Source organism: Haemaphysalis longicornis, unplaced genomic scaffold (genome assembly GCF_048455015.1).
Source record: "Haemaphysalis longicornis isolate Haplotype H1 unplaced genomic scaffold, Haemaphysalis longicornis Haplotype H1 scaffold_1, whole genome shotgun sequence".
NCBI lineage: Eukaryota > Metazoa > Arthropoda > Arachnida > Ixodida > Ixodidae > Haemaphysalis > Haemaphysalis longicornis.
This window is the reverse complement of record NW_027526203.1, coordinates 341,534,556-341,561,901: the sequence shown is the minus strand read 5'-3', so window position 1 is coordinate 341,561,901 and position 27,346 is coordinate 341,534,556. Positions and strand designations below refer to the sequence as shown.

The following is a 27,346-nucleotide window of genomic DNA, read 5'->3' as shown; positions in this document are numbered from 1 at the left end:
CTTCGAATGCACAGCCCCTTTCATCATGCCACCCCTGAGGCTTATTGTAGGGACATTTAAAAATTCCCATTGAATAAGTATCCTCACTGTAACATCATGCGTTTCCATTATTTTTTGGCGAGGGCTGGGAGGTCCAGAATACAAAAGAAAGTACGGGGGCCGAATGAAGCATATACAAACCAGTTAAATTGGAGCATTCATTACTACACCTAGCAAATTTGGCATAAGCTGTGTAATCAACTTTGTACAACACGTTTGTGCCTTTGAACACTTCAACCGTCCTGTTTCGTTAACACTCATCTCGGTCCAACGTGATGTAAATACAAGAAGAAACAATCGTAAAGCCCCCTTTAAAGCCCTCGCACAGTCGTGTGTCTCCTGTAGGAACAAATATGTCCCTTCGAATCCTGCATATCCATATAGCTAATCACTTTGCATCTGCCTTGCCTCTTGGAATCGAAGAAAGTGCCTTTCCAGACTCTCTTCTGTTGCTGCAGCCAAAAGCACAGCACCCTAGCATTCTGTTATCCTTTACATGGTATTGTAACACCTAATGTAATGAAATGACATGCATGAAAGCGATGATGGAATCCGATTGTCGCACGATCCCAGCCGCCGCTCTCGGGGAGACTCGAGCAGATGGACCAAAAGTGGTCGCCACTGACCAGGTGACCAAAACGAGCCTGTGAACAGCGTGGATTCGTGCGGCGGCAGAGAGAAAAGGATGGTGGTACTTTCCAAGTTCCAGTGACTTTAGCGGTAGCTAGGGTAAGGACCAAGTGGAGGCAGGGAACTATGTGGAGAAATTATTTAAGGTTTGGGGGCAAAGAATGGGTTTTGCTAAGGCAAGAGAAAAACACGTGGAAGTCATTGGGAGAAGTCTTGGTTCGCTACTAGATGTCCTCTGGTTTTCAGTTTTTGGTTCTCAATTTGTTCACATTCCAAGTTTGCCACACACGAAGGACTACCAATTATACTGAAGCCCTTAGTCTCGCACCATTATGTCATTTGCTTCCTCTTGAAGGTTAAACTGTATTCTGTATGTTTGGGAAAACTGTTGGTGGTGTGCTGATGTATTTATTATTTGTTTCAGGAGATAATTCCCTTCATTGAAAAGAACTGGGAAAACATGACCACTGTCCCTCGGAGGGTGAAGCAAACTTGGCATACCACTGTATACAAGGCCATGGTCAGTTTTAACTTGTGTTGCTCGTGTATTGTTTATTTTGCCATCAGTCTATACCTTCCTTGCCCCTCCTTTCCCTGGGACTTGCTGTTTTTAGTGAAACACAAAAAGTAATTCTTGTGGAACGGGTAGTGTTTAGTTTAATGATGAAGTTGACCCAGTGGCATGGTCAGTCTAATCTAATTATAACTCGGGTAGAGTGAATTAAGTGCTACATAGAGCACGGAAAATGCTTTTTTTGTTGTTGTTGAAAAGGCACTCACAATATGCCCTTTAGAATGAACTGAAGATTGAACACGCCGAACTGTGAGTACCTAGGTACTGTCGCAGCAAAAACGTGCTGCCTACCTTCAGTACTGGGCACAGGCTTCCCTGCTTTGCAGCTTCAGGGGAAGTGCAATATGTTGCATTACCCTCCGCAGTGGCTTAAGGCTAAGGCATTGTGCTTCTGTGTACAAGAACATTGGGTTTGATCCTTGCTGTGCCAGTTGTTTTTCTGATGGAGGCGTAAAATAATCCTGGAAATAATCCCGTGCACCGTGAATTTGGGGCAAAAATTCGCTACATGCAAGGTCAGCTGTGTTAATCTATTGGATACATTGAATCGTCATAGTGCATCTTGCAGTTCGTCGCATCGTGAGCAAGGTTGATGGTAGCACAGGCTAAATTTACAATCCTGCCTTAGGCCATTCGTTGCTTCTATGTGTACCATGCTCAGTAATAGAGCTTGTTGCAGTTGCCTTATGGCCACAAGTCTGTTGATATAGTTCTCATTGCTTTGGTCGTTTGAAATGGCTTTTAAACACTAAAGCAGCAGAAGCATGGGAGAACTACTGTGACGAGTGGCATAGCCGGAAATTTTTTGTTTGAAGGGACAGAGATACCTTTGTGGCATACAAAGTAACCTTTGCCTTTTCTTGGAGGGGCTGAATACCCATGGGTTGAGTTGCCCCCTAAAGATGCATCTGGCCCTTGACAGCAGCTATTAATCAGAACTGCCAAAAGACTCTTTTCTTCTATAATATTTGCATCATTTTTCATGCCATAAGGAACCTAAATGCCACAGGGATGTTCCAAGGAGGAAATTTAGCTTTGTAAGATGTAAAATTGTTTTCTTAATTTTATAGTGAGCCTTTACTGTTCGAGAGGAATGCAGAGGCAGAGGTGCGGGTAGGGAACAGCTGATTTTGGGCTAGTCTGACCAGAATTTTTGCTGTGTTTCTTGCTGTCCACTCCCCACTTCCCCCTCCCCAGACTAAAGACATGGATGTGTTCACCTGCGAAGAAAAGACAGAGTCGGGAGAGGTCACTGAGAATCACCCGTGTTTTGGGCTCATCACCACGGTGAGCAGTGGTGCCTGGGATGTCTCTCCTAGCGTTCTCTCTGAATGGTTAAAGGCAACTGCTTGCCTTTCAGGACATGAAAAGGATTGGCCCTAACTATGAAAACCTCGTTCGTGGGGGCCAGGGTCGCGGGGATTCTCAATTTTCCTCAGGCAAGTTGTTGAACGTTGTGGCATTTATCATCCTCATCATCATCATCATCACCATGGCCATCATGGTCGTCGTCATAGCTTGTTTCAGGACAGGGTCTACTGCTAGTATGCTGTGAACAATACAAGCTTCTCCACTTTCTCTTTTTGCTCAAAATGAGCAGCACAGCATTTATGCTTGCTAACTCATCTGTCAGCTGGGATTGGTCTTTACACACGAATGGGACACTCTGCTGTGTGAAGCCCAGGGCTTTGCATTTGTAATAAGGACCATCGAAGCTTTGTTAGTTTTCACTTTTTTTTTGTTTTTGTTTTTTCATCCCCATTGGAGATATGGCTGCTGCAATAAAAAATTAATGCGCGAGCCTATGTAGTACAGTATAACACCTTAACGAGTGGGCCGAAGTGACAGGGGAAGGGGCTGTTCTACCACATCCCATTACTCTGAAGGCAAACTATCAATATATTCAATGTCCAGGTAATAAGGTTGTAGTGCGTGTTATGCTGTGTAGGCATGAGATAGCATGCTCGTTAACCTCGTACTTCACTGCTGCCTGAGGGGTACATGCCAAATGCATCTCCTAGTTCACAGCTGTGTTCCTTGTCTCTGCCAGAAATGGCGGCAGGAACCACAACTCACAAGTGTCGTTGTACACAGGTGCCAGATTTGTTTGCTGTAGTCGCATACGGCTTCCTGTGATTCTGAATTTGCATACTGTACTTCCTGGCCTTTCAGTGGCACCCTTGTTTAATTCCTCCTACTCCCCCCTCCCCCGATACAGTAGCCATCTGCATGAAAAAGTTTGTGCAAAAGGCACACCATTTCACAGAATTGCCTCGTACAATAGTCAGCCATGTTTCATTACATGCACCAGTGAAAGGGCTGTAGAAAAGCCACAACTTGCACACTAGACGTGTGCATTGCATACTTTACGAGTCGGATCACTGCATGCTCAGTTTCAACATTATTATTGCACACTTTACGAGCAAGGTGATGGCTCGCTCAGTTCTAAAATTTCTCAATGGCAACAGATAAATGAGTGTTCTTCTTTTGGCGGTTGTTTATGAAGAAGTATTTTTTCTTTTATTTGCTGTCATAAAAGAGGTCTAACAACATTGTTTATAAATAGTCATTCTCTTGGTAATTTCATTTTGTTTTTCTTTACCCTTTCTTTTTTCTCCCCCCATCTGTTAGGCTCCTCTACTTCAAAGGGTCGAGGCACAAAGCGCAAGTATCCCGGAGAAAATCAGACTGCTACTTCGGGAAAGAAAAACAAAAGGTGTGACTGACTGTCGTCATATGATAGAATGAATAAGTACCTGGCTGTGCATGTATGAGGGCTTTGTGGTGCAGGCTTGTAGTTGTTCGCCTGGCAGTGCTGTCCCGTAGGGCTGCTGATAGCCGAGCACCTTGTCCTAAACTCGGCGGCAGTTTTAAAATGCCTGTCTCAAACAACTTTTGTTGCGGAATGAAAGGGAAAGATCATGCGGCGCACGATGCATTATGTGTTGCAATCCAGGCAGACGCATCTAAAAAATTGCGGTGGGGGAACATGTTTTTATATAAAAAAATTTGGTGTTCACAAGATAGTTGTTGGCTTATTTTTACACAGTGAGAATTGTTTAACAAAAAGATGGCAAATGAGGAGAATTGCTTTTGGTTAAGCCCTAGATGGTGCAGTGGATGTGGAATAGGAAGCAAGGAAGCGGACAGAGTGCGGAATGTTTATTTATAAAAACACAGGATGAATCACATACCGTATTTACACGATTGTAAGTCGACTTGAATGTAGGTCGACCCCCCAAAATTGCATCTCTCAAAAAAAAAAAGCGAACGCCGCCTAGAAAATCGCATCACTAAAAGAAGCTCTTCCGTCCCACACGGCGGCTCTTCCATAAATGATCGATGCTCCCAAAAGAGCCGTGCACTCGCGGTATGCGTGGCAGATGTTAAAAAAGAAAAGCTTTTGTATAAGCAGGAAGAACACATTCGCTGCGAGATGACAACCATCGAAGCAACCGGCAGTGGCCACTGCCGCGCGATACCAAAGCAAACAACATAGCGGCTGACGGAAGCGGCCGCGCGTGATTTACTTTTGAACGACTAACCTCCCACCATCGCGTTCGGAAGTGTACTGAAAAATGTGCTATGATAGTGGCTACGTTAGCGCCGCGCATTGAATCAATGGATTTGCTAATACTTTAGAGACGAATAAAACGCTTCTTGACGAGTTTTTGCACGCGATCCGTGCGCATCGGCGTTGCGCGGGCGATTTTTTCACGCACGCGCGACGATTCCGCGCGCGCGCGGCAGCTTCTGCTTCTAGGTTCTACTGGTTTTACCTCGGTATGACGCGTGACGAGCGCGGCAGTGGGAGAAGGCTGACGACTTGCGTCACTTTGAAAGCACTCGGGACAGCCAGCTGGCGCCGCCGGAGATGTTTAGGCTTACCACAGTGGTGGATATTTGATTGGCGCTTTCCCTAGCGGCGCGGATGATGCTTTATAGTGTCGTTTTCGACCACATTATCAGCTCCTTTCTTGCACAAACGTATTCGTTTGTGCCTTCAGTGATATCTTAAAGAGCGGTTAGAAGCGGTCGCTGGAGCTACGCGCACCCCTTTGCGGCTGGTGACGCCGCCATGTTGCCGTCCCCGATCGCGTAGCGCGCAGCATGCGGGTGGTATTTGTGGCAGCGTCAGCACGGCTGTGTCGTTCGTGCGCGGCGCGTTTTCGCGAGCAGAAAACGCCCCATGCGGTTCACACTTTACACCATAACCATGGGAACGAGGGTGCAAAGCTGTCCCCACCTCGTAGCACCCACAATTTCTCGTTTCTTTCCGTTACTAACGGTAGACGGTTCGATTTCGATTCTAAGTCGACCCCCCAACATTGGATTGTCAAATTTGAAAAAAAGGGTCGACCTACAATCGTAAACATGGTAGCTTGCAAAATAGCCACGCACAATCATGCTCCGAAAAAGCCCTTAAATTAAAAAATAAAAAGCCTTTCTACTAGATGGAGTAACATCGGAGCCAATCGATTTCGCCTTTTCATAATGGCGGTGAAATTTAAGAGGGGACGAAATTGGCATGCAAACATGAAAATGCTGCAGTTATTTCTAACACGTGAACCGTATATTTTCTACTGGCAATAATCTTGGTAAAATATGTGTGGCTACGCAATGGCATATATGTGATGGAATTAATTCTGCTCCTAATCTGCCGCACATGACATGCTGACCGGCTTCTACCTTGCTTGAAGGAGTTTGTTTTGTTTTGCAAAATTCTTTTCAGATGTGGTTTCAATCACAGGGAGCAGGCAGTTTGGGGCACCAGGGTCTCTCGGAGCAAATACAGGACTTCTCTCGAAAGCCCATTGTGTGTAAATCAGCAGTATGGTTGCAGTCATGAGTGCACAAAGTTGATTTTTGCTTTTGAAACAAATACGAAGCTAGTAACTATTTTGTTTAAAACTGAGGCGAATATTTAGCGATTTCTAACAACACAAATTACAATTTCCTAAGCATGTTTTAGTAACTAGCCTGTAGAAAAAAAGGGCTATTTTAAGCAGGTTTGTGAATTTTTAAATCTCTAAAACAAACATACAAAAGCTGACCTGCTGCTTTCAGCTTTTTTTTGGTGAATATTGATGAACCTTTTATTTCTTGTGGTGACCTCAGACACAAGTGTTTCGGTACTAGGATAATGAGGTCTTATATTCTGACAAGCTGCAATTAACCCGTTTCTCCTTTAAAGAATGCTAACAGCAGCAGTTCCATGAACGTTCATGTCAGTTCTGGGAAGGAAACACAGCGTACAGGGCAATGTAAGGCATGAAAAATCATCGTGGCTATTACATCCTCGCAAGCATGACCTCATGGCGGGGTGGTATCATCCTTGCTTCGCAACCCTGCACTCGCGGGTCCCTTTCCTGGCACCAACAGCGCTTGAATTTTATTTTTAAATAGCACTTGTGCCTTAGATGGCTCCGCATCCACTCGCAGCAATTCTAAATATGGGCTCTGCAGAAAGCATTTCATGCCTAATATAAACGTACAGTAACAGTTGAGTCCGAAATTGGCCGAAGTGCAGGATAAGGAATATGCACTGTCAATATGTTAGCTTCCTGAGCGCCATGGGTAACACCTTTTTTTCAATAAAGAAGGCTTTATCTTGGTGTCTGGAAGTTTGAAGCTAGGCAGGGTGACCATTTTTTTATGTTTCATATAGGAAAAAAAGAAACATTACTGGATATTGAAATATCAGCTTTGCGCCATTGTTTTAACGGGAGACCCAAGACTCAAGGACTGTCTCAGTACGCAGCTATGCTTTTTATCCAGAGAGTATCGACTGGGGAAGTTGGAGTTCGACCATGTTATCACGATGCGAAAAGGCAAGCAGTAGGGTGTAATTGGCTGAATGCCACAAGGAGTCCTCTTGCTCAATAGCCACTGGTTATTAGTGTATTGTGGAAGAGCCTGTAGTCACTAGCGGAGGAAGCTGGTGCATGTTTGCGGCGGTCGATGGCAAGCACTGGAAGTGGAGTACAGCTGGTGCCCAACTAGTTCAGGTTTATATTGCCGGAAATAACTGTCCATTCGCATTACCGAACTTTGAAATTTCGAATATATTGGAAGTCTTTGAGTAGTGCTGTTTGATGTGTGGTCGAATTGAATACCGCATTATTCACTTCTGTATTCTTAAGTTTCGAATATTCGCACACGTAGTTGCAGCCCATGCTGCGAGACACTGTAAAACACGTGTGCCAGACAAACAAGATAGATACTGGTCGAGGCTGGCCTTATTTTGTGAGAAGGGCCCATGTGCGTTTCCTCCCCACGTGTACATCAGCATTCAATTGAGCTCTGGTGGGCTGCTGTCCAATATAGATAGCTGTTTTTTTGTTAATATTTCGTAAGCACGTGTTATACTGTTTTCTCGGTTCTGAGTGACAACCACTCAGTTGATAGTTGGCACCCCGTCTTGTTCCTTGTTCTCATTCAATAATGGGTAACATTGGCAAGTAATGCTTGGAGCATACGCATGATTTTTGTGAATGTCTGAACTAGTCTTTGCGTATTTTAGGTCTGTCTAACTGGCCACCTGTGTTTTTGGTCTGCTCCAGTGACTTGGTGATGCCCAAGCTGCCGCCGAATGGCTACCCTCTTGACCACCCGTACAACAAGGATGGCTACCGGTACATTCTTGCTGAGCCGGACCCTCATGCGCCTTTCCGTCAGGAGTTTGATGAAAGTACGGACTGTGCGGGGAAGCCCATCCCAGCGTGGCTGTATCGGAAGCTGCAGCCGTCTGCCGTGCTGCTTGCCATGCACGACCGGGGTGAGCACATTTTGTGGGCAGGACAGTCTGCGCTCGTTACAGCGGATCCGGCAACAACGGACTTCCGGTTACAACAGACCATTTGTGTTGGTTTGTTTGGTCCCCATGCATTTTAAGTGGAGTCCACTCGGCTCATAACGGACTCAGCTAGAGCAGACTATCGTCTACAACAGACTAAATTTTTGGCGAAAACTGTTTGGACTGAATGTTAATAGTGGACCGCCGTAGTCCCGGCACCCGGTATGCCTTTTCTTTGTTTATTTTGGTGAGGAAACTACTATGTCTGGCAACATTTTCGGCATAGAACGGATCATTGACACAGCCAAGCCAGTGCCAGTGGCCTTTTTTTTTGTGTGTGCGATTAGCGGCATGAGCGGCAGGGTACCTGATTTCACTCTCGGATAAATTAAGCATAATTAACACTCTCGAACATCGCGAAAAACAGGCCGACCTCGCCAGAAGAGTACGGGCCTGTCTAAGCATATGGTCCGCTCGACCATCAAGGAACAAGGCCACTGCTGAAAAACGCGACTCCGGTGAGATTGAACAGTAGCGCTTTCGAATACGCGAAGGGATGCACCCGGAGGTCGAGTTTGCCTTAGACACAGTGTTTTTACGTAATAAAGAACTCGGGTTCAGTGAAGTTCGGCATTCGTTATGCCCACACATGCATTGTTCCCATTCCGTCCAATGAAAAAGGTAAGAAATGCCTCAAGCAGGGGGATGGCCCCCATCCATTGTGTGCAATCTGCCGCTGGCCGTGCACAGTCCAACTGGTCTAACCTTCGATTTTACAACAGTTTTGGGTAAACCAACCTCGTCACTGAGGGTTTGAAAAGGGCCTGGCTAATTCTGCTGGCCTTGACTTATTTTTATAGGCGGTTAGTAATTGCTCCTAGGTATATTTTCGCTTTATTTGCTCAGCTTAGCGTGCATTTCGACGCACTCGACCACATGTGCGAGGCCTTTTCCAAGTGCCGGTGCTAAGCTTTGGAAACAGCGTTAGGCCATTCTTTTACCTCACCTGAACGCTGTGCGGAAATGCTGCAGGCATGTAGAAAGCATGAATTGTCTGCAGCATTTATATGCAATACTGGTCAGTGTTCCCACTTTATGCTCATATAACCCCCCCCCCCCTTTTCCTCAGCAGACATTCTTTTACGGATTTAGAGGGTCCGTGGTAACGGGCGTAGACTGTACTTTGCATTCCTTGAGTGTTGATGGGTTTGTTAGGCACGCAACGGGTGTTTGCATGATAGAACATGCACAAGGGGGAGCTGTTGCCCGGAGCTTTAAGCATAGAAATGCTTTTTCAAAGGTAACAATGTTCAGCAGCAAGCACTTATTTTGTGCCGTGCTTCTTTGTGCTGCTCGTCACACTTTAACCCTTGCAAGATGTATTGCCAAATGACGAAATTCTGGGCTTCCCGTAAAACAATGACTTATTTTATTAGCGTATGTTAGTTTGCAGCCAGAAGCTTTTTGATGGTTTTTGATGGTCACTGTGTCTCAGTCTTAAGAAGCAGCACTTGTTTTCCATGGGGAAGTATGTTGCTATGTGAGATAAGTATGAAATTCCCTTTTTGACAGAGAAACCTGCTTTTTATACAATTTTAAACGATCATAGGCAGAGCCTGTTACTGTGCAGAAATTTTCCTTTCTCATCAATGGTGGGATTTGCCTGTTTTGTCAAGCGCTTTGAGAATGACTTGACGAGTTTTGCTCTCTCTCTCTCTCCCTCTGTGCAGCACCTCAGTTGAAGCTTACAGAGGACCGGCTCAACGTGACTGGAGAGAAAGGCTACTGCATGGTCAGAGCAACTCACGGTCAGTTCGCTACCTTTGCATCATGAAAACCCAAATGGATAGTGCACAATCTATGATGTGCTACGTTACGTCCAGACAACTTATATCTTTTGTTCAATTAATTTCTCAGAATTGTGCTAATTACAAGGTGCCAGTGATAAAATTGCAACGTTTCTTCTTTTGTTGTTTAAAGTCAAATTTTCTCTGCTGAAGCAAAGGAAATTTTCTCTTATCAGTATAGAAATCACATATTACAGGCAATAGGATGGTCCTGAGTGCTTCGTGGGAGCTATGAAATGATCCTCTGTATCTTTTGACAGCAGGCTATTGATGCTAAACAACTGTAAGGAAATACCGTTAAACTAAGCTGCTGTTTGAAGTTTGGCACCACTGTAGTTAGTAATTTCAAACCATGGGTGCTGCTAGTTTGAGTATAACTGTCAAGCTTTTCTCGTCACTTTAACTGGCCCACTCGAAGAATTTTTTTCACAAACTGGGTTAATGCTTTCGTGACAGTTACCACTGCCTTGGCCACCAAAAGGAAAATGGCAATCTACAAAGCCTAATCTCTGTTGGCTGTTGTGCCCATTTATAAGCCATGCTAGGTCAAATGAACATGCTGTGATTATGTGGTTATTAAATAGGGTCAAATGTTTTTTTTTTTTTTTTTTTTAGAATTTGGAATTAACTTTTTACTTGTTTTGTGTGTGTGTGTGTGTGTGTGTGTGTGTGGCCATGTGGAAAATATTTTGCCATAAAGTTTACTGGGTTTTATTTATGCAAAATAGGTGGCACTTTTGGCTGGGAAATGGTACTGCTATTTCTGTCCAGCCATTATTTAGCATTTTGAATTAGCCTTTCAACTGCTGATACAGATGATGCTATTTTAGGTTCCTAAGGAATACCGTATTTATTCGAATATAGGTCGACCTTTTTTTTCCGAAAATGTGCTTAAAAATTGGGGGTCGACCTATAATCGTGACCGAAGAACCTCGACCTATAGTCGTGATCAAAAATGGCGGGCGCAACGAGCGATCCGTTTCTCCGTCGCGCCCGGCGCTCCTCAATTTGAGGCGGCAGCGCGGAGCATCTAGAACAAAGACAGGCAAGAAAATAAAGGAAAAAATAACAAAACAATCAGCGTAAGAAAACCACCCACAGTCACTGCCGGCTATCGCGCATTACCTGCGGCCGAACCGGACACGAGCGAGCTTACGTACTGGCTAGAGAGCCAGATTGGCGAGCCAGATTGGCTTGGCTTGGTGTCTTTGGCTTGGCTAGGTGACTTTCGCCACCTAGCGTAGCCACCTCGTGAACGGAACGGCGTTGCCTGCTTCGCTCGCTGTCTCTACTATCTCCCGTTCTCCGTTTCATGCGCTTTCTTTGTGTTTGCTTCGTTGTGATTTCCGCACACAACGTTTTTCTCGTACGCATTTCGCGATGTCACGTCGGACATCCTGTTTGCTGAGAACTTGAACAACTGCGCCGCTCAGCGAGAGTTAGTCGTTAATGAAAAGCTGATCAGGGGATGGCGGAAACAGCGGGACGAACTTTTTGCTTGTAGGGGACTGCGTCGTGCGTTTCGTGGTGGGAGGCACGATGCTCTCGAGAAAAAACTCCGGCTTCACGTGGAAGAGAAGCGTGCGAAAGGACACCGAGTGTCCTGCGAAGATATTCAGACCAAAGCTCAACAGTTAGCGCTGCGAGGCGGGATTGGCCGTTCAGCCTTCAAAGCCAGTCGGGGGCGGGGGTGGGTAATGAACTGCGGCGCATGCGGCGCAAGTTCCGACGACGACGCATTGTGTGGCTCCGACCAGTGAGGTGACCGCGTTGTAAATAAATGGGAGTTTTAAAAAGTTTCCTCCAGTTTTTTTCTTAAAAGTATGGGTCGACCTATAATCGAATATATTATTTTTTTTTTCGGCGACTTCAATTTTTAGGGGGTCGACCTATATTCGTGCTCGACCTATTTTCGAATAAATACGGTAGTCCGCTCCTGCAGTTTCTAGATATGTTTGGAAATTCACGGTCTTGTATGTGCCTTCACAAGCAACCTGCAGGAGGGGAAAATGGTGACGTATTTGGAAATCATGTTACCAAGTAACAGAGACCTCTCATTTTAATGACCAGGTAAAAAGTATCCTTGGGCAATTCATTTGACGTTATGGAAATTATTGAGGGCTAGAAACTGTGAGACATTGTTTAAAACATATATGGTGGCAGCACAATAGAGTCACTATGTCTTGTTTTACCGTATAAGTCAGAATATAGGTCGAGATGGAATATTTTGACCTCCTTACCTCGCGACCGAGAAATGGGAAAAAGAAATAGGTACACAACATCGTTTAATTGAGGCTATTTCGCATGACTGCTTGTGCCTGGCTGTCTTCCACACAGCAGGTCATCCTCAGGGCAATTCGGGAAATTGCTTGTCACGAAGAAGCGAATGCCAAGCATGGGACACCCATGTGTAGACTGCCGCAAGAGGCGGTCTGCGTGGGTGGCCAGCAAAGCGTCTTGGGGTTGTCGCTGGCCATCCATTCATGGAGATGTCGCACGATACTCGCCGACTGAAGTCGCCACACTGTCCTTCAGTTCTAGGTGCAGAGCGTGGCGCCCATGAAATGAGGTCTTCTGAGCGTTGCATATCGAGAGCTCTGCTGGATCTGAGCAGAGCTCTGAATATCTGTGGGAGCAATGGCCACAAAATAAGTCTAGGAGTGCCAGTGCGGCTTACCAAGATACCAAGACCATTTAAAGGGGCCGTGAAGACAAAATACAAGTTTGTTCCATTAAAAGGCTCTTTTTTTATCCTGATAGCAATGACACCAGCAATATTAGAAACTTCAAAAAATAATGTAGGTGCATTGAGGAAAACAGGTGAAGCAGTGGTAATTCCCCAGCTGCTTTTTGCCGACATGTGTGACATCACAGAATCCTGTTTGGGCTATTGGAAGCCGCCAACCAAACATTACTGGGCGATTGTAGTGGGGCCTCTCGTTCTGGTTGATCGTCTCATTTGAGTGCTAACATGAATGTTAGTGCCAACACACCGGTAATTATGTTTTTAGTTCCGGCTGAAATTTTGTCACTCCTGCCCACATTACATCACTGTGGGGCAAAACTTGAGTTCTTCAGTATTTCTCGCATTTTTTCAATTAAAAAGAACATATTTTGTGGCTGGAATGGAGCTCACTGATTTACCAAGGGCTAGTTCTTTCAAACTGAACAAAGTCGTATTTTGTTTTGATGGCCTTGTTTAACAAGGCGTCGTAAAAGTGAGAGTGACAACCATGAAGTTGCTAAAATATGGCCGGCTAGTTTTCAACTACTTTAGCATACACTTGCCATGCTGCAGTGAGATAGCCCCTGTTTGGCGGCATCCAGCAGTGATTTGGCACCTATGACACACTGGACAGAAAATCTTGTGGTAGCCGCCAAAACCACACCATTGCCTAAGACGAGGAAAGGAGGATGAATGATGAACAACCGAGCGCACGTAGCCTTGCTGATTGTTCGTTGCTAACCTTCAGACCTGAAATTCATCCTGTGATGCACGTGCAACCTGTATCAAGGGCAGTGTAATTTAATCAGATCCTTGCTTTTGCTGGTAGACGGGAAATTTTTAACCAATACCGAAGGAGGCATAGCTGCGCTAAACCTGCAGCCAAAATTGCGTGTTATTCAGCTTTAGTTTTATTCCACATGATACTGAGTACGGAATTATATTAGACCGTACGAGTTGGAAACTGAGCCCATATGTGAGCTGTGATTGAGCATGTTCTGAACCCTATTGTGAACTGATTTATACGCTCAGGAAAAGACATACCTATTGGGCAACGGATGAATTTGTAGCGAATTAAAATGGAGCCATTTGTATGTCGTGTTATTTTGCAGGCGTCGAAGAAGGGAAATGGTACTTTGAAGCCACCATTGAAGAGATGCCTGAAAGCAGTGCCACTCGGATTGGCTGGTCCCAGGAGCTTGGTAAGCACTGCAGCTATTTTACAGTCCTTCCTTGTGGCATTGGGTATTTGTTTCTAGGAATTAAGGGGACGTTTAAACAAATGTAAACTTTACATATTTTCCTAATGCGTAGCATTTATCATTTAGTAAACTGGGCTTTCGGGCTGTTTTGGCCATCCGTGCTTTTTCGCGCTGCAGTTGTTTTTGCTGCTCCACAAAGCTACTAAATCCAACTTTGTGCCTTCTATAATAGCGAAATATGGTAGTGTGTGGGGCTGCTCACTACAGTGAGCCACGCCAACACTACAAAAACACACAAAAAAAAAAGAAAAGAGAAAAAGACGCTGGCTGTAGCTGTTAGCTCAAGGTGTGCCTGGTCACCTGGCGTTTCAACAGTTTTGGCCAATGATAGCTTGGGGCTTCTACCAGTACGCCGGCAACTGTGTTAATATCGCGGAAGCGTCAGTTGCCGTGAGGGTCCCTACGTCACTGCAGAAAGCGCCCAAATGAGCGAGAGTCGTCCATGTCCAGAATGACCGCGCTAATGCGATTGTAGTCTAACTAGGCTGTTCCTCCAAGCAGAGCACATACAATTCCGCGGATAGTCTGTGGCTCAGCCCATTGCCGAATGGGGACAGCGATTTCACGTGCACCTTGTTCACAGTTATCTTTTCTTTCTTTAATGTCGTGTAGCACAGGTGTGCGCATGCGTTATGGCAGTAAGAAGTAAACGAAAAAGCTTGGTTGTTTGTGTGTGTGTGGACATGCGGGTCTACATGCTCCCAAGTCATGGAGACTAAAACATGAGGAGCAATAAGGATAATGTAAGAAGAATTAGCCGCTAGAAGTCCTCCAAGAACTGTAGGGATCCTTTCTGTGTGACTGATCCCTGTGAATAGCGTGAATGCACCCAAGTTTTGTAGATCTTTTCGTAGATCTTTGTTTGGTTTTTGTTTCCCTAGCCAAGCTCAGAGCTAGAGTAGGTGTAAAAAGAAGGCACACGGACTGCCAATTGCACATATAAACTTTTGCTTGCATTGTTGCGATCACCATTCATATATGAACAAAGCTGGTTGATTAACAGTGCATGGGTATGTGTTGTGTTTGGAGTAACAGCCTAGCAGACATTTGTACTGTTGGGGTTGTTCTGGGCATGCTACTGCTCTTGCTCATTTTGCCACTTTCCATCATAATGAAGCACTGATCCATCCACCAGTTGATGCATCTGCAATGTTATTAAAAAAGTGTTTGGCTATACTGCTAGATTTTTGATAATGTCGGCCATAAGTCCTTTGTGCTCACTATCATTGCTATCTTATGCATGAATAAGAAACGTACAACCAATCACTTCTTGCTTGCTTGGGCATCGTAAGTCGTCTGCAAGATTGAAAAAAGTGTATTACAGTTGAACCCCTTTATAAGAGACACGTACCGGGGAGCAGTTTCTGTCTCTTATACGAGATGTCTCTTATAAGCAGGGTACCATGTTTTCACTTACTAATCAGACCCTAGTTCAATGTGGGCACTTGTATTACTAAAATAAGCTCAAAAGAACGCTACAGCATGTTTCAAAAGATTCATTCTAATTATTGTTTGGTCCCAGAATTTATGAAACTTTGTTTGCTTCATGACTGTATTTACACTGTTTTTTACAACCGATTCTACAAGCTTTTTTTCCTTTCCTTGTTTCTGGAAGATGAATCGTAGGTGTTGAGTTAACAAGCCTGATGAATAGCCTGAGCGCACAGCTTCTTCCGCCGTGTGCTCAGGCTATTCATTACGCTTGCAGGACTCAACGTCTGCAGTGCTTCTGATTGGGAGCTACGCGAGTAGGAGAGCCCGCATGTGTGATCGCGCTCCATCCAATGAATGGCAGTAAGCTTCAGCTACTTCTGTCAGTTGCATTTCCATTGGCAGGTCTTCTCATTGTCATTTCATAGCTGACTGAACCACTTTGTGTTTGCTGAAGTTAAAATGAATAGCGACTGCACCTGTCTGTCGTCCACCTGTGTTTCCACAATGGAAGCAACTGCAATTAGTGACTGGTGGCACTGCATCTGAAGTTAAAATGTCTGTTACAAGCGAGAGTATTGATTAAACTTCAAGGATGACTTGTCCCTTATAACCAATCTTCTACATCCAATGTCTGTTATAAAAGAGGTCGATTTAATGGGAAAGATAGGGCAGCCAACCATGTGGGTGAATAGTGTCTCTTATACCCATTTGTCTCTTACATCAGTGTCTCTTATAACGAGGTTCAGCTGTATAGGGCTATAACAATATCAGACCGTAATTCATGCTATATATAGGGTGCACGAGGTATGCGAGAACACAACTTCAGCAAGCTCTACGTACCTGCAATTTGATCTTATAAGACTCTAAATCATTATCATCAGCTTTAATTGTGCCTGCATAATGTATTAACTTGAAATTGGTAGCATTAAACCTGATATTTGAAAGCAATGCTGTCCTTGCTGTCTCTCGTAGCGGTAACAGAGGCAGAGAGATAATAACCTTCGAGAACGTCACTGGGCCTGCTTTGTGGCTTAACACCACTACAGCGGCTGAGTTTGTCCAGCTGTCGTAAAGTGCTGGTCATTAATGGTACCAGGAAATAGTGAGGCGTTCATTTTCACTGTGAACACTGGGAACCTGGTCACTTTCACCTGCCCGGTTGTTAGCCCACCCCGTTGCTCGCTTGCTTGTTCCTTTGCTTGTTTTCTTGCTTTAGAGGGCTTTTGAAATACCCTCCACCTACACATAGCTGTACGTACAACCAAATAGAGCAATGTATTAGTAATCACTTCCTTCAAGAATTTTATTCTAAAGCGATGGCTTTGTATTACCGAAGTTATCGCAAATAAAAACAGTGCATATCCGCCACGATGTGTTTGCTCCTCGTTTCACCTTTGTCCTCACTATTGAGGGCACGCGAGCATTCCCTCCTATGATGCTTTGCTCCTCAGAGGTGACATCTCCAACCATTTCTAGTTTCGTGCTCTGCTGCCTGCTCATACCAGTGGTTCTTATCAGCGGCATGTCAAAAAGACAGTTTGAAGCAGTGAAAAACTCGTGATCACAAATGCACGGGTTAGGAATGGTTTATCAGCTGCACGGGGAGGATCAAACGTGTCTATGTTCCCTTTCACACATCGTGCGCACTGTTTTTCCAAAAAGTGCCGTCTCACATCTGCCCCCCGCCGGTGGTGGGCCTCGTTTTGCAGTGTTGCGGTAATTCCTGACAGCGACATGTCAAACAGACGTTCTAAAGCGGTAGAGAGGCCATGCACGAAACATGCCGGTTCAGATTGTTTAATTAGTCGCGATGAACAACCTTCCTTGAAAGGCGCAGAGGAATCCAGTGGCGCATTCAAGCAGGGTGCACGCATGTTTTAACAAGCTGAACCGATGTCTTGTAACGAGAAGTAGAAAAGGTAAACATGGAAGAATACGAAAGCATGTTATGCGTACACGTTACGGGAGCACTACGGAAGCACTAATTAAGCAAAGGTGCCGCCACAATCCGCCGACGCTAAGCAGATGACGCTTCTCTTCGCCAGAAGTGCGAGAAAAAAAGCAGCTCAATGGCAGGATCTCTGCATCGTGACGCACATGGGAGAATCGATGACGTACGTGCGCTTAAATCGCGGTGTCCAAAAACACACAGGAAAGGGTGGGAAAGGGCAGCAAACTTTGTCTCGGAAGTATGAGCTTTCCGCTGCATGTAAAAAGTAATACTAGGTGCAGATGACGGTGGTGCAGATGAGGTAGGGTGCAGATGAACACCCAACCTAATGAGTGCGCTTGTCCATTTAGCGTGCTCAGAACGCCTTTCAGGACCCCTTTAAGAACACGAAGCCTAACAGCCTTTACAAGCTGGCTAACTTTGGTTACGGGCTGCTCTTTGGCATGTTTTGTTCCCTTTGTGGCCCTCTTGCATCTCCTGGGTTTGTTTCGCCAGCCAATTTGCAGGCTCCCTTGGGGTACGACCGATTTGGCTACTCCTGGCGATCTCGGAAGGGCACACGGTTCCATGAAAGTCGTGGTTACCATTATCACGATGGCGGTTACGGTGCGGGAGATACCATCGGCTGCCTGATTGAGCTGCCCAAGAGCAAGGAAAAAGAGGGCAAGCTCTCCCTTCCAGACGCCTACAAGGACCGGGTGAGACCCTTATTACTGGCCCAACTACTCTCGTAATGAAATAAACAGTTGGACGGAAGCCCCGTTCGGTCAGGAAAATATAAATTAATGTGACACTGACCTCGAAAGTTTATAAAAACAAATGTTTCGGCTTCTGTACGGGAGTATTGTTCACAATGAATCTCCCATAACACTGAACCATGTGAGAGGCAGTTGCAAAAGCCATGTGCTTGTATGTTAGCTTTGCGGATTTACAGCTTACCATCTGTTTGAGTAGGGAATATGGCTAAAAAATATGTCTTGTAAAAAAAGATATTTTAACCCTTCTCTTCTATTCTATATAGGAAAGGCCACGGTACACCAGATATTGTTGGTTAGTTTGCGCGCATAACTTGAGCTACGGATTAAAATGAGAAAAAGAAAACTTATATTTTCTGAGGAGTGTTAAGGGTTGTGCTTGTCTGTAAATTGAGGCAAGACACCAGACTGAGGAGGCTACTTCGGATAAGCTTTTTGCATAGACCAGGGGTTCTCAGCCATGGTGGCTTGAAGGAACTACCGTATTTGCACGAATATAACGCGACCACCAATATAACGCGAGGGTAGATTTTGATGGCATAAATAAGAAAAAAAAATATTATTACTATTATAACGCGAACTCTTGAGAACACAAAAAAGTGAAAAGAGACCAAAAGTTAATGTACGTTTTTCGTTTTTATTCTACTCGTCGTCACTGCTGATCTCCTTGTCACTGTCCGTGAAGATCGCGTCGTCGTTCGTGCCATCAATGTTGTTGGAGATGCAACACTTGAGGAAGGCGCGCGACACAATTGAGCGCGGCATAGCCTCCCATGCGTTCGCGATCCACTGGGTGACTTGTGAGATCTACGCCCACTTCACGCGGCCCGTTGGTGCGAGTGCCTTGTTATTCTCGGCCAGCCACTCCTCGTACTCTCTTCGCACGCGATCCTTGAAGGGTTTGTTGATGCAAACATCGAGAGGCTGCAGTTGTGAAGTCATGCCCCCCGGAATCACCACGAGGTCGCTCTTGGCCTCCCTGATGGCGTTCTTGACTTTGTTAGTCAAGTGTCCCCTGAAGGCGTCCAACATGAGCATGGACGTCTTCGCCAAGGCCGCACCTGGGCGGTTGTCCCACACGATGCGAAGCCATTCGCGCATCATCGCACTGTCCATCCAGCCCTTCTCGTTGCACCTGATGTGCATGCGGGGAGGGAAAATCTCATTCTTCGGGATTGTCTTCCTTTTGAAGATGAGGAAGGGCGGCAGCTTGTGTCCGTCAGCCGTGCACGCGAGCATCGCCGTCTCTCGAGTCTTCTCGTTTCCCGTTGTACGGAGGCGCACCTCCTTCGTGCCACGAACGTCCACGGTGTAGTTGGATGGCATATCCAAGAAGATCGGCGTTTCGTCTGCATTGCCGATCTGACCAATCAGGTACTTGCGGACTGTGCGTAAGCGGATCACATGACGTTGGAATGCTATCAGCTTTTGTTCGTAGTCGGCTGGGAGCTTTTGGCATATTGAGGTTCTCCGAAGGATGCGTCGTACTGAGTCCTCTTCTCCATGTGAGGTCCGTGGGTGCGCGTAACACACGAAACGTGAACGACTCTCGAGACGAGAAGACGGGGAAAAAAAGCACTTCAACAGACGCAGAACAAAGAAATTCGAGTTCCGTTTGGCGCGACGCTGACGATGTGCAGAACACGATACACCACCTCAACTCGGCGGCAGCGGCAAGGGGCGACCGGGTGACCTTCGCTCTCGCCCTCTCCCTCATCCCGCTCATCCCGCTCGCGCCTCGCCCTCGCGCTCCTCTCGCGCCGTGTTTTTGCGTTTTTGCGTGTGCGTCACAAGGGCGACGAGTTCTTTCCAGATTCGGTTTTCCTCCTTTTACTTGGCACGATATTCCCGTTCCTCGTTTCCTTCAACTGGGATGGCTTTCTCCCCTTTCTCCAGACTCGCACGCCTCTTGGCTGAACTCGATTCCGAATGTAACGCGAGGTGCGTTTTGGAGCACATAATTTCGAAAAAAAAACTCGCGTTATATTCGTGCAAATACGGTAATAAGCTGTCGATGACCTCGCCCTCCCCTGCCCCCTTCACCTGTTTGAGGCTATATGGAGTTGTGTACCAGGCTCCTGCATAGTGAAGTGGAGTTACTAGAATGTATTACACTGCTAGTGCACTAGAAAGTGGACAAACTTTTTGCTTACAGTAGTGGACTAACTCACAGAGCTGTCTTTGCTGCAGCAAACCTCGCATGTGCTCTGAACCCACCAGAGTAGCAAGCCCAGTTTTCAGTTTTGTGTTGAAAGACACATCGCTCTCATTAACCTGGTAGGAAAAAGTGAAACTAGGGGGGGATGCACAGATTGTTGTGTTCGGGGAACCCCAAATGGGGGTGGGTCGAGTTTCTGAGGTGTCCACTTGGAGAACCTGTAGCAAGACATGATTTTTAAGTCGTTATAATATTCTGCTTAGAATGGTACAAAAGATACTATTTCCTGTTGTAGCTGTCTCCCGATAATGCTGCTCCTTACCACATAGTGACACAGGTAGCGCACAGATGCAGTGGTCCCAAAACATAGAAAAAAAAGTCTGCAGGAAAGCGAGGCCCTGTGGGTAAATACACAACATATGACGGACCTAAGCAGTGTGGCAATACCTCAGGTTCTTGCGTGAATTTTCAGGCGCACATATACCTGAGCCTCAAAATGTGTCATAAAAATGTCTAACTCTGCTGTTTAACCTGAAGGCTTCAGATAAGGGAATCAATCGCACAAATTACTGCCACCACTGATAAAATGCGCATACCACATAAGTAAACTGAGAAAACTAAAACAGTGCTCAAATATAAGCATAAGTGCAAGTTCCAAGCCCCTGCATAGAATCGCTGCTATTAAAGTTGAAAGCAAGGCCCCTTCAGTCTTCTTACATGACTTGAATGGAAAAGCATTGTGGCGTCTGCTCGCATCAAACGCCTCTTGTGGCTTAGCCTTGTTTGCACATTTGCATGGTCAACTGCGCCAGTTGAAGCAGAGACTTTTTCATCCTGAAAGGTGTCGTAAGTCACTCCTGTACTCCCAACAAACACTGGGCAGACTGCCAGCTTCTTCTGGTGCGCCATGTGGCTACGAGGGGCTCGCACTCATTTTGCATTTTAGTGCGCAAGCACTCTGGCGGCTGCTACTGGGGTTTGGTGGCGGCGTTGTAACCGAGTGAGTGAAGACAGAAAGCAAACGGTGGAGGAAAGTGTGGCGAGAGGGTGGGAAGGAGGGCAGTATGCTGAGCCCGCGCGAGATGTTCATCGGAGCATTTGGCGAGGGTGTGAGGGGGAGGGCGGCACGCGCTGCTGTGGTGTCATCTCTCTCACTGCCTCCCCCTCATGCTGTCGCCAGATGCATTTCGTGCCACCGACGCGGGGGGCTTGCCATTGCTGACATTTGCGCAGGAGGTTCAAACAGGATTGGCAGCAACATGCTTGCCGGCCTTGCCAGCGCCTGCGACACACTGCGAGATAGCAGCACAGTAGCGCGCACCGCCGTGCGTTCGCTGATCATGCAATTACTTCCTCAGATGCATCAGATGTCCGCTGGGACCGAGAAGACTGCACTTTTCGCTGCGCACAGATTTTGCATTAGGGAAGTTTTTTTTTTTTTTTTTTTTTTTTTTTTCCTCCTCTTGATAACCTTTTCGTTTGAAAGCCACGTTCCGTCGTGCAAATGCAAAATGTTGGAGCCATGCACTGGTTACAACTCCGGATTTCTCATCTTGGGGGAGCAAATAATGCATTCACGTTAAACAATTTGTGCCCAGTAGCATTATCACTAGACTTGCTGGTGGTTGATGGCTGCATTTGGCTTCCAAAGTGCAGCGAAAAATAATCTGTGTGTTTGACTGGTCTAGCATACAGTTTACAGTCTGGTGACAGTATAAGTTTGACAGGGCCCAGATGTTTGCTCATTTCGTTTTTCGGCACCTGCCACCACTGCACTGAAAAGCGTTTGCTTCCTTGCAAAGCGCATAAATGAGGAGGGGCCGCACGATAGGTCGTCTCCGTGTGTGCATGTCGGATTTTACAAGGGATTGTCAAATGCATCCTTCTCATTAGAGTAAAGCAGCTAATTCTATCTCCAGGTGCACTCGTCAATCTCAAAAGCAGGTTTTTTGGGACTGCAGGCCTACTTGCGCAGCTCAAAAGCAGCCTTTGCACGGCCGTGCTCCCATATTTCTTCCCCAAGTTTGTGTCTCTCTGCGTTCCATTGCTGTGATACACTGGAGCCCCTCAGTCTGCTCTGCAGCAGAAGTTTGAGGAGGACATGGGAGTACCAGAGTTTTACGAGATTAAAAAGAAGCTTTCTCCAGTGCTATTAAGCACAGCTTTGAAAGCACAGCCGTTGTCTCCACTCAAGCTGAACATGCCGGCATTGCTACGAATGATGAGCATCTCAAGTCAACAATGCTAATTTTTGCACATTCCTTCTCTTGTTGCCGCTAACTGGTCTCTCGTGTTAATGTGTCTAACAGCAGCTGCCCCTTACTGTGCTTCACAAGATTTAAACATCTCAACTTTTCTTGCTGATCCTCAGTATTCTTTTTGTGGCCGGCTGCATTCTTTACCAGTGATGCCAGAAAAAATTTTCACAACTTTTTTCGTTACTTGGTTACCAGTAGCGCTTTTTCCTGGCGTGGATTTTTTTCTGGAGACGTGAATGCAGATACAATAACGTAAATTTGCGAATCCTACAGTGCCTGTTTTATTATGGCCACGAGTACGGATTCCTGGGCGAGTTGGTGTTGCATTGCAGAAAAATTCATTGCGCATGTGGACGAGTACAAGAAAACAGACAAGAATGTTTTCGTGGTGTCTGTTTTCTTGTCCTCGTCTGCATGCGCTATGAATTTTTCTATTATGGCCAAATGTTCTTGGCCTTTCGCTCAATGAAGTTTTCTTTGTGAGTCCTATGTAGTCATGACTTCAAAGACCCCTGCTGTACGGCGTAACATTTAAAAAAATATTTTTAGTCATCCTTCGTGCGTGTTGGCTCATGGGCACTGTTTTTTCACTTGCTTTGTCTCATTACCAAGACTCAGTATTCTGGCAACACCCGAGGCAGCTCTTGATTGCCCTGTTAGGTTTTAGAGGTTAACAGCGTAAAAGTTAACCCTCTTATGTGCACAAGTTTTTCTTGTTTTTTTATGGGCCCTGGTTGAGCCGTTTGCGCATTGCTTATACCTGCTGTTTCTCTTACTTGGGCAGCGACTTGTAAAAGTGAAGAGTTATCTCTACTTTGAAGAAAAGGATGAGCTACAAACAGCCATCAAGAACCTCAAGTCATTGCCAGGAAGCAAGGTAAGGCTGGGTTTTCTTTCTGGTTTTTTCCATTGTTGATTCATGCGGTACTCAGAGGAGGCATGACCGAGTGTATGTGGTACTGATTGGTGCCTTTACTTGGCAGATAACCTTCTATAAAAACGGGGAGTGCGCTGGAACCGCCTGGAAGGATATCAACGAGGGAATGTACTACCCTTCAATCTCTCTGTACAAAGGATGCATGGTGAGATCCCTGGGGACGTTGTTTGGTCATCTTTGCGGGCGTGCAATATTTTTTAGGCGTGTCATTCATTGGTGCTCGATGTGCAGGTGCGGCTGAATTTCGGACCCAACTTCAAGCACAAGCCACAGGATGTAGACTGTTTGGGGGTGAGTGGGAATTTTAGAAATTGTACTTGTTTATGACATACTGCAGGCCCCACAAGGGGCCCAAGCAGGAGGGGCACAATAACTGCAGCATTGACAAGCCAACACAGGCTGAACTACACCAACGGAAATGTTTAAACACCACCCGCCTCAACATTCCATATGATGAGTTGCATTAGTGCTGCTGATAATGAATATGGGCAGTTCCTTACAGTAGAATATAATGCGTGAGAAGAAAGTAATTTGAATGCGTTTGTCCTGGCACTGTAGGGGGTCAGTGAAGAGCCGTGTCAATGTCATCTATGCTGAGCCGTCATTGGTTGAATGTACTGATCAGGGTTGACTCCAGGTTTGTCGCTCTTAAGTTGGTAGAGAAATTTCACTCTATTGTGTGGTGCTCTTTCAGTGTTTGGATGCTATGATGTTTCATCAATTTAGTGGGCGAGTCTGTCATGTGATGTAATGTCACGAAACGATAGTCAGATTTGAAGAAACATTCGCTGGAACAAATACTACATGCTGATGAATGTGAGCTGTAGTAAAAAAGTTGCCAGCCACTGCTATCTCACAAGCAGGGATGGAGTCGTTCAGCATCAGTCGCACTTTCTACGTTGTCAGGACGTTCGCATTTCAGTCATCCAAGTCACCATGCAATCACCGACTACTTGTAGCTATTCCTGCCCAAGTCGGACGTGCGAGTGCCTGCCTCTGTTGCAGTGTTTTAGGAGAGGAGTACAGTAATTGCTGGAAGCTAGCAACTGATGGGGTGCAACGGCACCATGTCCTGGTTTCATTGTGTGGATTTTCTGGTAGCTGTTACAAGCCATAAGTGTCTTAAATTATCTTTACCTCTGGCCCTCATGTGAAATCATGGAGCCTGGGCAACCTTCATTGCCATATGCTTTCTGCTGGACCTTTTCCATGACTTGCTGGTTCTGGTTCTTGTCTTCATCTGCCTTGCCTCTCAAGTGGCAAGTCCTGAGGCTTTGTGTGGGATAGTTGGAGATACTGCCGCTCGAATCCCTTCCGATTGGCCTGCTGTTGGCCCCGCAAAAAAGCCTAGCCCACACCTTCCTTCTCTCCGGCATTGCTCAGCCATGTTCCTGCAATCTTGACAGTCTATCGTCCATTGCTAGTGGGGCATCTTCGCTGTCCATACCGCTGCGTTGGCTCTGGTTGTCTCAAGTCACTGACTCTCAGTTGACCTGCTCAAGTGTATGAGCAGGTTAGTTCCACTCTCTGCTGTTGGGAATTTTGTGCCTACGGACAATTTGGAACATTTGTTGAAAAATTTATGAAGGGGGTGTCCGTAAACGTGAGGTTTTAGTGTAATCACCTAAATGAGACGCGCTTTTGAAGAAAGTGCATAGTGTCTCTTTATATTTGTAAGAAATAATAATTGGATTGCCAAGCAATTGGCTGTTCAGGCCAACCAAATGGAAACCTAGCATGGCGAAGAATTCTTCTCCTTGTGCTAAGATCTGCACATGAGAGGTAACGGAAGCAAGATTCCACGCGTAAGAGAGAACAGGAGGAGGATTCCTTTTATTGTTTGGGAGCTAAAAACTCACTAATACTCACTTTAATTTAACATTTCTGTGCTTTTGACAGCAGTGGGGGCAAAATGCAGGTGGACTCCTTTTGTCTAATCAGTGTATGCACTTTTAACTTGTGCTCAACCAAGCACTATTGCCCTGCACTAAAAATGCATAAAGGAAAATTTAGCACAAACAAAAGCTTACTGTCTAAGCAATATATAACATCCAGCATCTTATTCAAGTGTTGATGTCACAGCATACACCTGTAAGCAAGCTTTTGTCATCGTTGGCCTGTTTATGGTCCTATCATGCATTGTCCATATCTACTCTTTACCACCATCAAATTTTCCTCTATCAAATTATCGGTCTTCTCCTACTTCTGGTCTCGTTTCTCAGTAGCCACTCCGTTCACTGATTGTCAGTTTTGTGCATTACATGCTTAGCCAAACGCCACTTCCTTCTTTTAACCTGAACTAGGATGTCTTCAAGCCAAGGTTGCCCCCGACTCCAAGGCACTCGTTTCCCTTCCCTATATGTCACTTATCTTATTCGTCTTTCCATGGCTCGTTGGGCCAACCTTAGTTTTCTTTCGATGTGCTTACTAAGTCCCAAAGTTTCTGCCCCGAAAGTCATCACTAGAAGTGTGCATTTGTTGTAAGGTGATGCCACAAGAGAATGAGCATGCGTGTACACGCGCATTATTTTGTTTTTTCCCATATTTTTATGGGTTATGCGCAAGCCAGAGAATAGCTTAAAACTCCAATCCGTTTTCCTCTAGTGTGCGTACTTCACAAGAAAAAATTTTTGCAAAGTTGGTGCTGGTGAAGTGCGATTTCCGGCAGCTGCACTTTTTTCCAACTTTAAAAAATTTGTTTGAAAACAAAAACTAAACCAAGATGACAAACAGGTCAAAACAAATTTTGCGTTCTGTTGTGAGCAAAAAAATTAGGAAAAAAATGTAAACTCGCGCCCGATGCTACATTGTTGCTAACTTTGACGCCCCCTGTCACCGTATCTGTAATCGTGAGCAACTTGTAAATGATAGGTAATGTCGACCAGATATTTGTAAACATATCTGTAAATTATCGCTTGTCTAGAAGAAGTATAATATACATATGCTCAAAAAAAGGTTGACTGCTGTGCTTTTTCTAAAAATGCGTAATTTTAAAAATCAAAATAAACAAAAACCCGGTCCCGATTTCCTTCAAAATTGGGGAAAAGAGACTCCTCAAAAGGGTCAACAATACTGCTGAAAAACATGTTGCATCATTTTGTTTGTACCAAGGTTATAAGCGGCTGAAATCACGCATTCGAGATGCGTCTCCATGCCGTTGGTTCCGCTACTGCCGCTGCTTTTCTGGCTTTGCGCTTTGATAAAAAAATGTCTGTTGTCATTATGTGGCCACATCAGGTACTCTTCAACCTTTGACGTCCTTTAAAAGAGAAATCCGCATTTTTATGCTTTTTTATTTGTTATGTTTCACTGAATAGGCGCTAGCACAGCTACGCCTGTGGTGAAGATGCGCAAAAAAAAAGCATGCCTATACGGGCATAACATTTCTTTTAGCACAATCAAAAAGCAGGGTAATAAAAACAGTTTTTTTGGTGTGTTGACCGCCGTAACTGACCTTACGCTGGCCACTTTTAAAAAGGAGGCACTTGTTTAAAAATAGAGCACTTGTTTAAATATTGAAAAATTAAAAAACTGCAATTGATTTCAATATCGGAAAAACACCGACATTTACCAGAACATGCCTACAGCGTGCAAAAGCCCGCTGCGCAATTTAGTTATAACAGAGTTCCGGTCACAGCACGAGTAAACTGAGAGAAAAAGTCGTAGGCTTGAGTGTTTTGGCACAATTAAAGGGAAATAACGTGTACACCTGGTAATCTGCTGGATGATGTGGCTGAGATCCAAAACCGTTTGCTATTTAAACCTCTCAGAAGACATGATCATAACCGTAAAATTGAAGTGAGATTCTTATAACATTTTCGTTACAACTTGGACGCTCGCGCATTCAAACACAGCACACCAGGTTTCTTGTACGGTGCATATGAAAGGTCCCCCCTTGCTGCTGTGCTGTGTAAGCGTAAAATAGACAGGGCTGTGTCATAAAGACTACAAAATAAATTTTAGACAGCTCAACATGTTAG

At 45.3% G+C, this 27,346-nt stretch overlaps 1 protein-coding gene across 2 annotated transcripts in view; it reads left to right on the top strand.

Annotated features, from left to right (window-relative positions):
• The window catches only part of Ash2 (Set1/Ash2 histone methyltransferase complex subunit ash2), a 143,529-nt gene that overhangs the window by 104,920 nt on the left and 11,263 nt on the right, over positions 1 to 27,346 (top strand). For both annotated transcript variants that reach the window (XM_077684677.1, XM_077684680.1), the window contains 11 exons: positions 1,094 to 1,189; positions 2,441 to 2,530; positions 2,604 to 2,682; positions 3,875 to 3,959; positions 7,807 to 8,021; positions 9,770 to 9,847; positions 13,724 to 13,813; positions 17,754 to 17,956; positions 23,214 to 23,306; positions 23,413 to 23,511; positions 23,598 to 23,657. In XM_077684677.1, the coding sequence (XP_077540803.1) occupies positions 1,094 to 1,189; positions 2,441 to 2,530; positions 2,604 to 2,682; positions 3,875 to 3,959; positions 7,807 to 8,021; positions 9,770 to 9,847; positions 13,724 to 13,813; positions 17,754 to 17,956; positions 23,214 to 23,306; positions 23,413 to 23,511; positions 23,598 to 23,657 (1,188 nt within the window). The remainder of the gene's footprint in view (positions 1 to 1,093; positions 1,190 to 2,440; positions 2,531 to 2,603; positions 2,683 to 3,874; positions 3,960 to 7,806; positions 8,022 to 9,769; positions 9,848 to 13,723; positions 13,814 to 17,753; positions 17,957 to 23,213; positions 23,307 to 23,412; positions 23,512 to 23,597; positions 23,658 to 27,346) is intronic.